Raw genomic sequence first — 15354 nt, 5'->3', positions numbered from 1 at the left:
CTCCTTTCCTTGTGCTCCATCTCTGGTCGGCTGCTCGGCCTCATTGCCTGGCCAGTCTTTTCCTGCCCCATCTCCTGCCAGTTACTTCATCTCTCACCTGCCTGCCAAAGTTGCCCTCCTACCCTCTGTTCCTTACTCCTGCAACTTTCAGCCTCCTACGGTGTTTCTTTTTTTCAATCTTTTCCTTTTTGGTAAGTTCAAAGACACCATTATGGCTTTTCAGGTACCAGTGCTTTTCAAGTCCTGAATGAGGTGGCACATAAATCTGGAGAATTCTAGGTTTAAACTGGAGAGTAAATTTAAAGTATTATCTTTATTGAGGGGGTCTTTCCACCAGTTAGAGCTCTCTTCTGTAAATTCCGTAGTGCTCTGATTATCTCATGATTGACTGATGAGTAATCCTGCAAAAAGGAAGGTTTTTCACTTTCTTTGAATGAAGAGGCCAAATGGAGGCAGTTTCTTTTACACTAAAATGTGTAAAACTGTTCTGGTTTGTTTTCAGTTTATGAAAAGCATATGAAAACTATGAAAAGTACTGTGCAAGTTAATAATAAGTTTAGGTGGGCTCTGTTTTGTAGAGCAGAGTTCAAAAGAGTACCACTAGTACAAACAGCTGTCCCATTCTCTTTCTTCTTTGTAATACTTCACTGAGTTGATGTCTGGAGCAAGGTGTGGCCATTTCTTGGCACATTGATTCTTCTAGATTTTACTTGGTTTGGTGTGTTTTCAGGAATATGCTTTCATTGCCTAATACTGAAATTGCTCGTTGGAGGAGCTTGTCGTCCGTCTAGTCACATGTAATTTTAATTTAACATTCCAACTTTTGCAGTCCTCCTTGCTCACTTCATAAACCTTAACTGCTTCTTCAGTAAAAGGCTGCCTTGGATGACCAAGGCAGGAGAAAGAGCCTCACCGGCTTCATGCCCTGTTCCTCCCTCAGCCTTCCTTACTGTCCCAGCCCAACAGCGTAAACGAGAAATTCCTTTGGGAAAGGGTTAGCTTGAATCCTTGCAGTCCCAGCAACTTCACACGGTTCCTCTAATGTAAGAATCATAAATGTACTAGATGAGATATTCTGGTAAGCAAGTCTACTAGAATTCTTCTTCATTGCATCTCAAATAAAGAATGGCGACTGTTCAGCTGACGGCAGCATACCTTGTTTAAGTTCCTGTTTTTAAAGATGGCGTAAATGCCTGCCAGAAAGGTAACTGCCAGCAAAAAAAGAAGATTGCCCCTCTTGGGAGATGACGGTAAGAAAGTGGGCTGTTTTATTTTCTGGTATTTTCCTTTAACACTTGTGATTCGGAAGATTTGTGTATTCTAATACACCAGAAATTGAAACTAGTAAAGAGAAACAAAGCTTGAAATGCCATCTCTTAGTGAAAGACTTACAGTTTTTCAGTGATTCCCGTTTAAGGAATGGTTTCAAAAAGCAAAGCCTGAGGGTTAAAACAAGCTCTTTTACCTCTTTTCACATGTGCTCCAAGCATCTAAATCTACTCAACAAGCATGCCGTTTTGCAAGTATCTTATTTTCTTTCCACAGAATGTCAAAAGCACTGCAGGAAATGCCATCTATGGAATATAATTGATTTTTTCGCTCTTCTGAGACTATTTTTGTTGTTATGTTTCAAGATAAAGGCAATCGAGTATTTATAGGAAAAATAAATACATATGCCTTTTGCAGTGTGTTATAGCTGAAAATTAAATATTTTTCTACTCAAATTTTGGCATATTTCCTGGAATCAACAAGCTTCCAGTAACATTTTTAGATAATATTCTGCGGCCTACTGTTGTATTCGCCACAGCTGACAAGAGCTCAGAGAGTTTGTCTTTATTTAACCTTAGAGAGGAATCCCAGGCTTGCTCGGTAGTCGGCAGAGCTGTTGGGAAGGATCTGCTCCAGACCGCAGTGGAGAGAGTGCAGGCAGGGTCCTGCTCTGAATTGTGCTTGCTACAACCTCGCTCCATCAGTGATACTGGGAATCCTGCAAAACAAGGCTCCTTAAAGTGAAGTTAGCCTTTATCAAGCTCTGATTAATATTTTATTTCATTATCCATCCGTTTCCTTCTTTGGCTAATATCTTGATGAATCCTGTTGTTAAAGTCCTGCATCCCACTGCTTCTCATGACATTTGGAAGTTGAGGGCACCGATTAGGACATTTCTTTTCTACCTGAAAAATACATATATCCTTGTGTAGAGGGGGTGAAAAAACATAAAAAGCCCCGATGAGAATAAACATCCTGCATCACCTTTGCTCTTTTGAGACTTAAAATTGTGTTGGGGTGGCAGGGGAGAGATGCTTCAGCTAAAAGTCAAAGCTTTTAAAGACACTGATGCTGATTCTCTGCTCCATTACACATTTTTCACACTGATGTAGCTCCACGGGGCTGCTTTGTCTCTTTCTTGTCAGCTGGTAACAAGTAAGGAGAATGTAAATGGCCTGTGGCATTAGGACTGCCTGACAGACAGTATCAAACCATTCAGTTTGATTGGTGATTTTATGGTTACCTGGTTAGAATAATTTCGTTTATGAGGTTGACTATTATCCAACTAACTATTAGCTATTACAGTTTTAAGACAGTAAATACCCTCAAAAGTTAGTATCCGCTATGTCAGCAGTTAGTATTGGCGGTAACCTTACTGTTAGCAATATGTATGCCAGGAAATAAATGCTTGTCTTTATTTGTCAGTAAACTTTGGCATTTAAATGACATGAAAGATTATATATTGATTTCTATGGATTCAAGTCTCTAAAACTACCTTAATGTTTATTTTCCCCCACATTAAGGAATGAGGTAAAGTTGAACATGATGAAGTAGATATTCCAGCACTAGATTTATGATTTGAGTGTGTGAAAATCCTAGAAAATGTGTATCTTATCAAACTGAGCCTGATTTCAGTTGTACGTTTTACTAACAGTGGAAGGAAATTTCCATTGTTAGAAAAATCTGGAGGCCTCCCCTCATGAGAAGTGCTCTGAAAATGAAGAAGCGGGATGCTCATCTGCGATGGGAAGTATCATCAGCCTGAATCGCCGTGCAGACCTATAGGCGTTGATTTGTAGCCAGTATCTGCAAAATAAACTGCAGGATTCAGTTTGCAAACACTGTTGTGAACCAAACCCTGCAGGGTTCAGTTTGCAAACGCTATTGCGAACCAGACCCTGCAGGGTTTGCCGAGCTCCGGTTACTATTATTGCTCCTAGTAAGGCTTATTAGCCTGTCACAGAAGATGTAAGAAAATCCGTCTCTCCACTTTAAACATGATAAGCCTTTGTCACCTGCAATGCAATTAATGTTAAAAATAGAAGAGCGCTGATGATAAGATTGTGACTTGCAGGCAATGAGCCATTGTCCAAGTACCAGAGACTTATCTGGAGGGCCAGTCAGCCTACACGGTTTGCTGTCAGTTTGCTGATTGCCATTTCTCTCCGAGTTTGATGAAATATTCATGTCTTTGCTCTGCTCTCTGCAAGCACTATTGATTTCTTGTATAAACGTGGCTATATTTAGTCTAGACAAATGGAATGTGGATTGCTGCTGAATAAATGGGATGAAAGGCTAGGGGTTTGCCTGTCCGTTTCTCTTGGTCTGTGGCAATTATTTATAATCAAGAGTAGTTTTTGTAAGTTAAAGGTGATTTTTTATAATTTAGTGATTAGTCTCAGAACAAAAGTAAGCACTTAGACACAATCGTTCTGTTGGGATAGTGGGTTAAGAAGGCAAATTATGCTCTGAGGTTTACAATCACAGTTACTAGGATTTAAAAAAAAAAAAAGCCCAGAAAATTGTATGTTTCCAGAATTTTGAGAAGAAAAGGATATGATCAGTAGAAGAGATTTGGTGCCTCATCTCTTCTTTTTATAAAACTTTTTACTAATAGATTTGATTGTACAGTTAGAATTCAGTTCTTTTCATTTGCTGCAGTTTCAACTGTTGCTGCTTCAGTTTTACTGCTCCTGCTTGCTAGAATATTTCTGTTTCATTTTGGTTTTCTCCTTGAAAACAAATACAGCTGTAGCAGAGCAAAAGGAGAAAATATGCTTTAAATCTTGTTCCCTAGTCATTTCCGACAGCATGTTTGCTTTCAGTTGATAATCTTATTTTCCTATGAAGATAGTGGAGCAGTAGGAACAGGAGTGAATGTGTTTGTGTTCCACTGTCCTCTCGTGGATGGAATCAGAATTGCAGAGCTTTAGCAGAGACCCTCTGCTGCTATTGATTTTCCTCTTGTAGAAATGTTACTTGCTAGTTTTTTGTTCTTTTGAAACAAATAAAGTTACACTCTGTCTCTTCACTTAATGTGAAAACCTGAGCTTTACAAGTATCGTGGTGAAAATAATCAAATTTCTCTCTTCTGCTGCTTTTTAATCCCTTCGATTTAAATAAGGAGATAGAAAAACGCAGGATTCTTCATTAAGTACTTTAATGCTGGATTAACAATATATACCATTGCTGCAACAAATTGGAATAATTCAAGATGTTTTCATTTTCTTAGAAGCCATATATAGGGTGTTATGTCTAATCCAGTCCAAGCATGGTCATCACTTTTCAAAAAGCTGTATGTATTAAAACTTCTCATTTTGTGTGTCAAATTATTTTTCTAAAATTTTATATGTGTTATTCCTATGTGTTTGCCAGGTATGTTTACATGCAGTAGCTATGTAGCATTGGGTAGCTGTTCATGTGTAACACCAATCTCAGAAAATCTACACACTAGCTTTGGAAAATCTCTTGCAATGCAGCGCGAACTGGAAGGCCTTCATCTTACACTGAAGAAGTGCCCTGAGTGTTTATTGTGAAGCATTAATAGTGCCTAGGAGATTGTCATTAAATATTGCTCCATGAGGCTGTGACGTGGTTTTAGAACTGGGTTGCTTCTTAGTCTATTTAGCAGAATATTGATCTGGGAGTATTTTTGCAGAGAATGGAAGGAAAGTGATAAAATAATTTGTAAAATCTCCAGTTGCTAGTAGGAATGTCTGAAGTTTGCATACAGCATAGATTGCAGCAGTGTTTTGTTAGGTCTGTACATTTAAGCAGTCTTTGAGTGAAATTGGTCTTTTCCCCAGTAGGAACGATCTCTATTCTCCTTCTCCAGTTATGTTTAATGTATATACGTTTTGTTGTTTTCTTCCCACAGTGGATGTAAAGTCGGAAGTTCCCGTGGGATTAGAGCCTATCTCACCATTAGACTTGCGAACTGATCTCAGGATGATGGTTCCCATGGTGGACCCAATTATGCGTGAAAAGCAGCTACAGCAGGAACTACTTCTGATCCAGCAGCAGCAGCAAATTCAGAAACAACTGCTGATTGCAGAGTTTCAGAAGCAGCATGAAAACCTGACCCGCCAGCATCAGGCCCAGCTCCAGGAGCACATAAAGGTAGCAATATTTTTCATTTATCCCTCATTTTATCTGCAAACTGAATATGCTTAGGCAGACATGAAAAGGGAACATGCTTGAAAGGTTCGCTGTGACTGAGAGATGGTGTTTGAGTGCTTATTTCTCTGTATTTGGGTGATAAAAGCCTTTTCAAGCAAAACTGCTAGCACCTACCAGCAAGTTGCTCACAGCAGACCAAGGCAGTACTACGAGAATCATCAAGCTCATGAAGCCACCACATCCACAGAAAATCAGACTACCTGTTTTACAAAGCTGGGTTTTCAGCCAGACTTCAATATGGCTGTTTTTTCTGTATGTGCAGTTTTGAGTATATTAAAAGACTGCTTTTTTGGGCTACTGTTTGAGATTGTGCCCACAAATCAAACTGATAGGCAAGTGCATACTATTTGCATTTGTAAAACGGAGGCAGGCCCCGAAAGTGTTGTATTTTCACTCTTCTCTGAGCTGCTTCATATAATGTAAAAAGAAAATGATTTAGGGGATTAAATGCATTATGATAGGATTGCTATAATGGATTTTGAATGGGAATTTATGATCTTGCCTTTCTTTTCATTTTTTCCTTCTGATCTACTTGCCATTATGCTGCTGTACTAAGCTTCCGCTCGATGGAGCTGACAAATGCAGCAGAGCACAGCAGCCAGAGTTGGGTGATGCACTGGCAAAGAACCCTGTGCAGTTTCCAGGCATTTTTGCCAACAGAGAAAGAAGTGAAACCAGAGCAGCAGGCTGCTACCTGACATTAGAGTTCATTTTAGTGACAGCCAGTAATGCACTGTCCCGCTTAAAAGACTGGGGAAAGTCGGTTAAGAGATGAAAAGAAGTGTAAGCACAAAAGCAAGCACTGATACTGTTATTCAAGGGGGTTGTTTTAGCAAGGACTGATGTAGAAAACAGTGCAAACTGCCCTTTCTCATGTCTTTTTGTTCTGTGCAAGTTACAACAGGAACTCCTAGCCATTAAACAACAGCAAGAACTCCTCGAAAAAGAGCAGAAACTGGAGCAGCAGAGGCAAGAGCAGGAACTGGAGAGGCATCGCAGGGAACAACAGCTTCCTCCCCTCCGAGGCAAAGAAAGAAGCCGTGAAAGTAAGAGCCAATGTACCATGAATCCTAGTAAGAAATTAATCTATTCCCCTTTGCCTTCTCTCAGCCGAAATGGATGAACAGGAACCTGAAGCAAGCCTATTACTGTGTGAAATACGCCACCAGAGAAGTCGAGGCTGTGCTTGCAGAAAGGGAGGGCCACCTGTTGCACCCACAGAAACACATTGCTGGTTTGTGTGCAGACTTGGAGGACTGTAGGAAAGCACATTTTGACAGACCTGTGTATATGCCTCTCAAGAATCTAGCTCTTTTTATAAAAAAGGAGGGAATTTGAAAGCCGAAAGCTTCACTTGAGAGCTTCTTTCTGAAGAGCTTATTTCCCAATACAGAAAGCACTACAAACTAATTTGAGCATCGTTTCAAGATTGAAAATACAACGAAATATTTAAGAATATCTTTGGCTGAAACTTCTGAATACTTTTGCTAGTACTTTTTCGAACTGACATGTGTTTGTTCTTGATGCCATTTTGTGAGGCCCAAGCACAAGTTATTTCTAGCGCATATATAGCTCCAAGGCAAGTGACAGATATAAAGGATACTGTTGGAATTTGGTGCTCACTAGGGGGAGACAGATACAAATAATTCTCCTTGGTGAGGTCAGTTTAAAAATCGGGTTGAAGTACATTGTGAAGGTATTCAAAATGAAGCTGCCATGAGCAGATACTGTTACTTGCCATGCTAAATGACCACAAGAATTAACTGACAAAGACCGAAGCAGAAAAGAGCTGTACATTATGTTCCTGCCTTTTTTTCTTGGGTGGAATAATGTATCAGTTCAACAGTTGTAGGTGTACCACATTGTAGGCTTTACAAATTAAGGTGTCCATGGTGCTTCCAGTATCTTGGTGAACGATGAATCCATGAAAGCATCACCAGCCTATTTACGCAGCAGTGGGAGGGTGGCAGAAACTGCAGGAACAAAAGGTTCCTGTAAGTGGTGTGAAAAATCAGCCTCCATATAAACAGTTGGGCTTTATGAGTGCTTCCACCAAAGGAAGAGCAGCGATGTGAACTCAATGGTTCCCTTCTCAGTTTGGCATGCTGGGTGGCTGTTCAGTATGTGGCAGCCAGCCAAGCAGCACTTGTGGCCCCCTGGGCCCAGCTGCTGATGTACTTATTGAGTAGAGTAGGGAAGGTAGGTGTGGGGAGGGGGGTTAGGGTCTGAAGCTGAGGAGTAGTAGAGGTATTCTGTAGGAACTGGGTCACAGGGGGACATGCTCACCAGCTAGCTGTGCTGTGTCAGAGTTGGGTAACCAAATACTTAGAGTATCAATATGCCTTAGTGCTGCTACTTTCAAAGAAATATTTTTATCTTCCGTTTTTTGTCATTGTTTGTGGAAAACTGAAAGAAGATTTTTCTTTTTCATGCTTTTTTTATGAAGAGTATTATGGCTGTGAGTAAAGAAGCATGTCCCATGCTGCAAGTAGGAATTGGCAGTTTAACCTGACATTGACATGCGCTACTTCTTGTACTGTATTGAGCTAGCCACCAAGAGAGGTCAAAATGCACTGTGTCTTCCTGGCGTTTGGGTCTTTCTGTTGTTGTCACAAGAGTAGAGTTATCAACTAACTGTGGTCTGTCTTCCACACATCACAGGTACAGGCTCTTAAGTGGCTTGAATAAAGAGACTCACTGCTGGCTCTTTGTGCAGTGTTCTGCTCATAACCAAGACAGTGTTCAGAGGGCCGTTTGCTGTGCTATTACTATTACTTTACTAAAAGCAAAAACATCCTTTACCACAAACTCAAAGTGACCTTTTGTCACTATCGTTTTAGTTCTATCCTTGGTTTTGTATTTGGGAATTATTAGGAAATAATTTAAATTCTTTAGATGCATCTGGCCCTGGATACATGGCCTCATCTATTGCTGAAATATTCCTTATGACTTCACTGGATTGCTGGGTTATGGCCAACTTCAGTCTTCTACAGACAAACATTTAATCCAAATGTTATCTCATTTTGACTGATTTCCACCAATATTTTTTAGCGTTTACAACACTTCCAGCAGCAAGACACTTCTTTTTTGTGTTTTGGTTTTTGTTTCCTTTAAAAACGTAATTTTTAAAGTACAGATAAGATATGTTTAATTCTGTGTGTCTTAGGGGCAGTGGCCAGTACAGAAGTGAAGCAGAAACTTCAAGAGTTCCTGTTGAGTAAATCAGCAACAAAAGACTCTCCAGCAAACGGGAAGAATCATTCCATGAGCCGCCACCCCAAGCTCTGGTACACGTATGTTCACTATTAAGCTCTTTCCTTGCCTCATCGAGGTATCTGTTAAAACTTGCCAGAATGCTTCTCCAGCAGGCATAATGAGAGTCTGCCTCCAGAACAAGACAGAAGTTCAACCAGAAGTTAGCAAAAAGCCAGAACGGTAATATTTCTGGTTGAACTGAAGAGTACTCAGTGGTCAGTGATGAGATGAGAACAAGATACTGTCAGAAATTTGTATAAACTTTTTGTTTCAACTGCTTCATCTCTTGATGCTATCACAAATTGTACAGCTATACCTGTCATTTTTCCAAGTCTTTTCAATTTTTGCAGTTAGAACAACTTTGTATTTGATTTACTTGGATTTTGAATCAATAACAAAACTTGTTTCTTCTTGAAGAGATGCTGCTTTCCAGTGAAGTTACTTGAATGGTGTAAGTAACTCACAAGGATTTTGAGAAGAATAGTGGTCATTTAACTTTTCTTACTCTGATGGATTTCAGTATCCAAAACTGCATATTCTTGTGATGCCTTGGCCTTGATAAGAATCTGCTTAGACCATTGAAACAAGTGTTTTTGTTGAGTCTTGTAATGGGCCTATTAACATTTTAAGAGTTTACAGTTTTTACAGTTTCTATCCTTTTTTTTTTTTTTTTAACTAATTAATTCCTTTTTAACTTCCTTATTACAACAGACACATAAGTCAATCCAACAAAATGAACTCTGGGGGCATTTCTGAAAGACTTCAATGTTATGCCTGAATTGACCTTCAATAGGACAAACAAAAATACATATGGTACACTAGATTTCCACCTTCTACTTATTCTTTTTAAAAAGAATTAGTGAAGGCCTGCGCCTGGAGTTTCCATTCTGAGTGAATCAGAGCATTGTAGTAACATGATTTAATATATAGTTACATTGTTTCTGGTGGAAATACAGTACTTAATTTTTTTCCCAAATAATGTGTGAAATTCTCTTGAGTATGTAGGATTTCTGGACTAATAATCTGAGCGTAGTTCTAAGTCTTCAGATGAGTGAGAATGAGGAGCTCCGTAGAGGATGTCTTCTGCTACACTAGGGGAAGTAGTACTTGCTCTCATGGTAGTGCCCCTTTGATAGAGGTATTACTGATTAACCACACTACATTGGAAAGATAGGGAGAGACTCTGTAAAAGGCCAAGTAAAATTATGTTTAGATAAACTCAAAGTTTGAAAGTTTCCCTCCTTTCCCTCTCTCCCCTCTAAATAGAAAAATCAACCAAAGGAAAAAAAAAACTGTCTCTGGGCCAAATGATGCAATTTCTGTGCAATTTGCAGTTTCTGTGTTCAGAAAGATCTGCCCACAGTATTTCTTTGATCCAGCAGTTGTCAGAAAGCACTCTTCAGTTTGGAGCTTCTCTGCTGATGTGAGTGCTATGCTCACAGAATTTAGAAAATGAACTTAAATGCAAGGTTTTCTCTATCTCGTCCACTAAATAGTTCGCTTTTTTTTTTGAAATAGATAATAATAACTCAATATTTCTGGTTAGTTTTATACCAGCCCCCCTGCCCTGAAAATCCCCCACGTTTTGATAGAAGAGGCTGGATCGATGTACATCTATTTGTACGTGATAAACAAGACTTAAATGGCTTTTGCTCTGCCTCAGCTGGTTCATATTAAAATGCAACAATCTAAAATGGTCAATTCCCCAAACTGGTGACAGATCCTGTCTGTAGGTCAACATGACTCTTATCCTATGTGACTTTTATAATGAGTGCAAAAAGCGCGTTCTTGGGAATCCCGAGGAGTTCCATAACTTACTGTAAAAGTGAAATTGGTTACATGAGCCTGTGGTTTGTGCACACTTAGACGAACAAGAACGTAAACACAGCTGAGACATGTGTACAACATGTGTAGATAGTTACTGCTGGTCACCTCAGTGACTGCTAATTTGTGACCTCTCTGTGTCTGCTGCAGGGCTGCCCACCATACCTCACTGGATCAAAGCTCTCCACCCCTGAGTGGGGCCTCGCCACCGTACAAATACACTTTACCAGGAGCGCAGGATGCCAAGGATGATTTTCCACTTCGTAAAACGGGTGAGTTAGCGTAGTTTATTCGAGCCCCTTACCCAGCAATTCTCCCACCCTTTATTTTAACCAGGCTGTCCATCAGCAGGGCATATATCATAATCATAAGCCTGTTCAGAATGATACTATGGGTAAGTTCAAAGATCCTGACTGCATCTTTAGGAGGTCGGAGTGACCACATGGTATCAAGAGTCAGTGTTTCCCCATGCTAACAGCTAGTGCAAGCTGCAGTCATGATAAATTTAGTTTCTAAACAGACCATCATTTCACGGATCTTTTATGGTATTATTTTCTTTGTCTCAATATTACTTCTGCGTTTAATAACTCTCTCTCTTTTGCATGGAGAGATACTGTCTGTCTTCAGACAGTATGCTGCCTTTAGACAATGTTTTTCAGGACATTTTGAGAGGATTTCGTGGAAAGAGGAGGAATTGGATTAATATTTTGTGTCATTGGTTGTCAAAGTTTGTGTGCATATGTGCATACACATGCATGCATTTGTGTGTGCCTTCTACACATAGGAATGTGTAATGTTGTACAAGAAAATGTTCATTTGAACATCTCAGAACGTTTCAGAGGATTTAGCAACTGAACCTTTTGTCTTGACAGCAGGTGAACTGTAGACTTGACTTTTTCTGCACCATAAAGAAAGCTAGAAGGATGGTGGTGGAGTCCATGTGGCTGTTGCCTCAGGTCCTTGGTGCAGTGACCGGTATCCAGGAATGCAAGGAGACACTAAGAGGAGGGGGAAAAAAAAAAGAAAAGAAAACATTAGATCGCTTATTGCATGGGTCTGCTGTTGAGTGATATAGTTACATTCAGAGAGAAAGTCTGACCCCCTACTGTGCTAACAGCCTTTGAATGTGATTTAGCCACTGGGAGATTGAAAACTAACTGCAAAACTGGTACTGACTTGAAAAGAAGTGGCATTTGGAACCAGCATACATTCAGAAAGAAAATCCAGTCTGTATCTAATACTTTGGGGCAGACTCTCTAAGCTCATATTATATCCCCAAATATTTTCAAAAGAATGAAAGCATGAAAAGCAAAATGCTAATTTATTCTAGATGAATTACGCTTTGTACAATATGGTGGCAATATAACAAGATTCTATAAAATCTTGTTCAGGCTATTCAGTCACAATAAGCCCTTATGTGGTTCTCTGCTTAATACCACTGTACAACATATATTTTCTGTGCCAATAAAATATACATTTTCATTTTTTAAACAAAAGGATACACTCTATATCTTCTAAATGCTGTGAATTCATCTACATGTTTTTGAAATGCAAGTTTTAATTTTTCTTCTGTTATATATTTTAAATGTTATGATTGATATTTATGATGTGTCAGACTGTTGATCTGTAAAACAAAACATTTTCAAACATTGTAACAGTAAAGTTCTCATGCAGCTGCTAATACTTTTATATCTCTGTGGGGGTTTCAAAATATTCCTTAATTCAATTCCCATTGTCTGCATAAGAGGACTATAATATAATTAAATCCAGATGTTTTCTATATGTTATTCCAAATATTTGGGCATGCAATGCATCAGTTCCAAAATTGAACAAAGGACATGATGACTCTCTGAAAAGGTATCTACAGAATAAATAGACAAATACTAATATAATCATTAGCATAACCGTTTCTATGACATTTACATAGTGATTCTGATAAGCAAATATAAATGAAGTGTACAGCATGTTGTGTGTTAGCAAGGGAGTATATTTGATAGCTCTCCACATCCGTGAAAATAGCAACTGTCAAATATTCTGTTTACACGTCCAATCTTTCTGTATACTGGAGTTGTTTAATTCCAGCCTTCAGCAACATCCCCACAAAGGTTGCAATGATTGTTCATCAGGTTGAGAATAAAAGCAACAGGAACCAGATCGACACAAGTCAAATGACCCTAAACTGATCTGGGTGGTTACAGGGCCATCCTCCAGGCAGAGGGGACATTGTGGAGCCTGTGTCATCCTCCTGGGACCTTACTAGACAAAGATGTCCCACGAACACTCATGTATATGGACAGGCTAGAAGCCTGCAGAAATCTGACCTTTGCCATGAGGGGTGAACCTCTTTTCCTTTCCTTTAGGCTATGAACGCTTATTGCCACTGGCTCCTGGTAAACCCTCTGTGGTGCTGAACCTGCATGAAGTCAGCAATTCATATGAAAGCGGACCTCACATTCCTTTTAGCCTTAAGAAAGGAATACCTGTTGTGGGTTTTAATCGCAGCTTTGTTTTGCTTCTCAATTTTAGTTTCCATATTCATAATATAAAATACAGAGGTATCTTTCTCTTCTCCAACTTTAATATGCTTTTGGAACATAATTCTGACTGAACTGGTTACTCTAAGATCAGGTTTAATGGGCAGCAAAGCTGAATGATTCTCTCCTGACATCCTAATGTGTTTTTCAGTGCTGAGGGAACACCGAGTGTCACACAGGCGTTGTAAATCATGAGTCTTGCTTGCTCGCTTTCTTGTTCAGTAATCTATTTAACCTTTGCTTAATTAGTCCTGAAGTGGCATCTCCTTATTAATCTTTTAAAAATGAATTTAGAGAGGCTATGGTAAAGAGGAAAATATCCTGTGCAACTTCTACACTTCTAGCATCTAGAATGACTAGGGAAAGACTTAAGAGTCTTGCTCTTTCTATGTTTACAGTTAGGTACCAGAGTTAACATCCTACTGCAGTGACTATGGTTACTCAATAACTCTCTTAGCCATGTGGATTATTCCTTGCTGTTCAAGATGCAGCAGAACTTGTCAGCAGTAGGCTTCACACAGCTTAGCTGCGTGGAGGATTGGGACTGTCCTAGGGGCTAGAGGCCAGGATACGCAGCTCTTTGCACAGCTGCATTCAGATGCTCTGTGTTGACAGACTTTCAAAAGAGCAGAGCAAGGGGAGCTATTGCTTCATTGGACAGATAAATATACCATAAGGAGAAGCCACACATCTGTAGCTAAAAGCAGAATTTAGCCTAAACAGCATAAGATCAAATTTTTAAAATGCCCACAACTTTCACCATGGATACCAGTCGTAACGTGTGTTTTCTGCAAAGCACCCAAAAGCCTGAGCAGCACATGGCTCATTAACTTTCAATGAGACTAATGCGTCTAAATTACCCAGAGAGGTTTGAAAATTCCTCCCTATTACTGAACACTTTTGAAATTCATACTGACTGCTGTAAGAGCTCTGATGGGAGCTGTGCACTTTTGAAGACCTGATCATTTAATATGGGGAACTTTTGATTGTTGATCTCCATAATTCTATGTCTATCTGTCCGGGAAGATATCTGCTTGACAAGGTTACTGTAAAACTAACAAAAATGTAGCAAACAACATGGGTTTGATAAGATAGAAGTTCCTTTCAAAGAAAGTTTTTTGTTTTTTTTTTACCTTGTCAAAATAAATGCAGAAATTTTGGCAAATGGCCATAACATTTGCATTTTCTTCAACCTGTAACATTTAATTTTCTCTGTGCAAGTGTTGATGCAAACCAGTAAAAGCCAGTAAATTCCAATAAAGGTTAGCTCTCTAACCAAAGCTGCATGCTTTTTGAAAACGTTGCTGTAGATGGAATTTCTGCATTTTGCCTCATGTTTTGGCTTTTGTTGGAAGAAATTCATGGGGACATCATCATATCAAGTATAAACTGTTTTTTCTTTCCTGAGTTTAGCACAATCATGGCAGAATGGGAATGTCAATCAGTATTTCTATTTATTTTGGTTTTATGCCAGTTGAATCTTTCCTTGCTGATGGAGTTGTAAGGTTACAACTTGCATTTGCTTAGGGATCTGAAGATCGCTCACAATAGTACTATTTGAGAAGATGTTTGTAGCTTGCTTTCCAAAAATTGGAAGCATGCTCAATGGAAATATAGCACGGGTTTTTTTAAACAGCGAATAGTACAAGCTTCTTGCTTGGAGGGGGGAAATTATGTAATTTCATCCAGGAAAAAAGAGGAGATGAAGGATTGTTTAATATTGTGATGAAAGAGAGGAAGAAGGCTGTGCTGCACAGTCATGAAGATCACTTTGTAAAAACCATATTAAGTTAACCTGATTAGGCAGTAGAATAACAGTATAGCTCTTGTATAATGAGAGTGAAAGATTCCTGAATGAGACCTCAGCAGATGTAATTCTTTTTTAAAATAAATTAATTAGAATATTTCCTTACTATTATTCTTTCTGCACTTAGTGACTCAGTAATTTACTGGAGCAGTTGAAACTGAGGAGAAAAACATTTTGTGTGTGGGAGTTTTTCTTTCCCTTTTATGCCACCAAATACCATTTCTGTTTGCATTTTCTAGGAAAACACTCTCCTGTGAAGTAACAGTGTATGAAAAAGCTGGATTTCTTTTGGTCTTCGGTAAAAAAAAAGGCTTAGAGGATCACAAACCCTCAATTACCATGGGTGCCAAAATGAAGAAGTCAAGCTCAATAGAAGGAAGCATTGTTTTTCTCGGAGTTTATGAGTGAGCACAGTAAATGGGAGAGGCACTTTGTTTATTGAAGCAGGGAAACAAGGCAAACATGATATGATTCTCCTCATTTTAT

The 15354-nt window shown here is 39.1% G+C and overlaps 1 protein-coding gene across 5 annotated transcripts in view; it reads left to right on the top strand.

Moving 5' to 3' along the window:
• Nucleotides 1-15354, top strand: part of HDAC9 (histone deacetylase 9) — a 96267-nt gene that overhangs the window by 47713 nt on the left and 33200 nt on the right. The window contains exons 2-5 of one of the 5 annotated variants that reach the window (XM_009583619.1): nucleotides 5147-5388; nucleotides 6344-6494; nucleotides 8615-8741; nucleotides 10678-10799. In XM_009583619.1, the coding sequence (XP_009581914.1) occupies nucleotides 5147-5388; nucleotides 6344-6494; nucleotides 8615-8741; nucleotides 10678-10799 (642 nt within the window). Of the gene's footprint in view, nucleotides 1-5146; nucleotides 5389-6343; nucleotides 6495-8614; nucleotides 8742-10677; nucleotides 10800-15354 lie in introns of those variants that run through there. The other 4 variants (XM_009583623.1, XM_009583621.1, XM_009583624.1 and 1 more) reach the window with 4 other exon arrangements.

Source organism: Fulmarus glacialis, unplaced genomic scaffold (assembly GCF_000690835.1).
Source record: "Fulmarus glacialis isolate BGI_N327 unplaced genomic scaffold, ASM69083v1 scaffold3428, whole genome shotgun sequence".
In the NCBI taxonomy this organism is placed as follows: Eukaryota; Metazoa; Chordata; class Aves; order Procellariiformes; family Procellariidae; genus Fulmarus; species Fulmarus glacialis.
The sequence above is the reverse complement of the archived record's forward strand: the minus strand, read 5'-3'. Positions and strand labels throughout refer to the sequence as shown.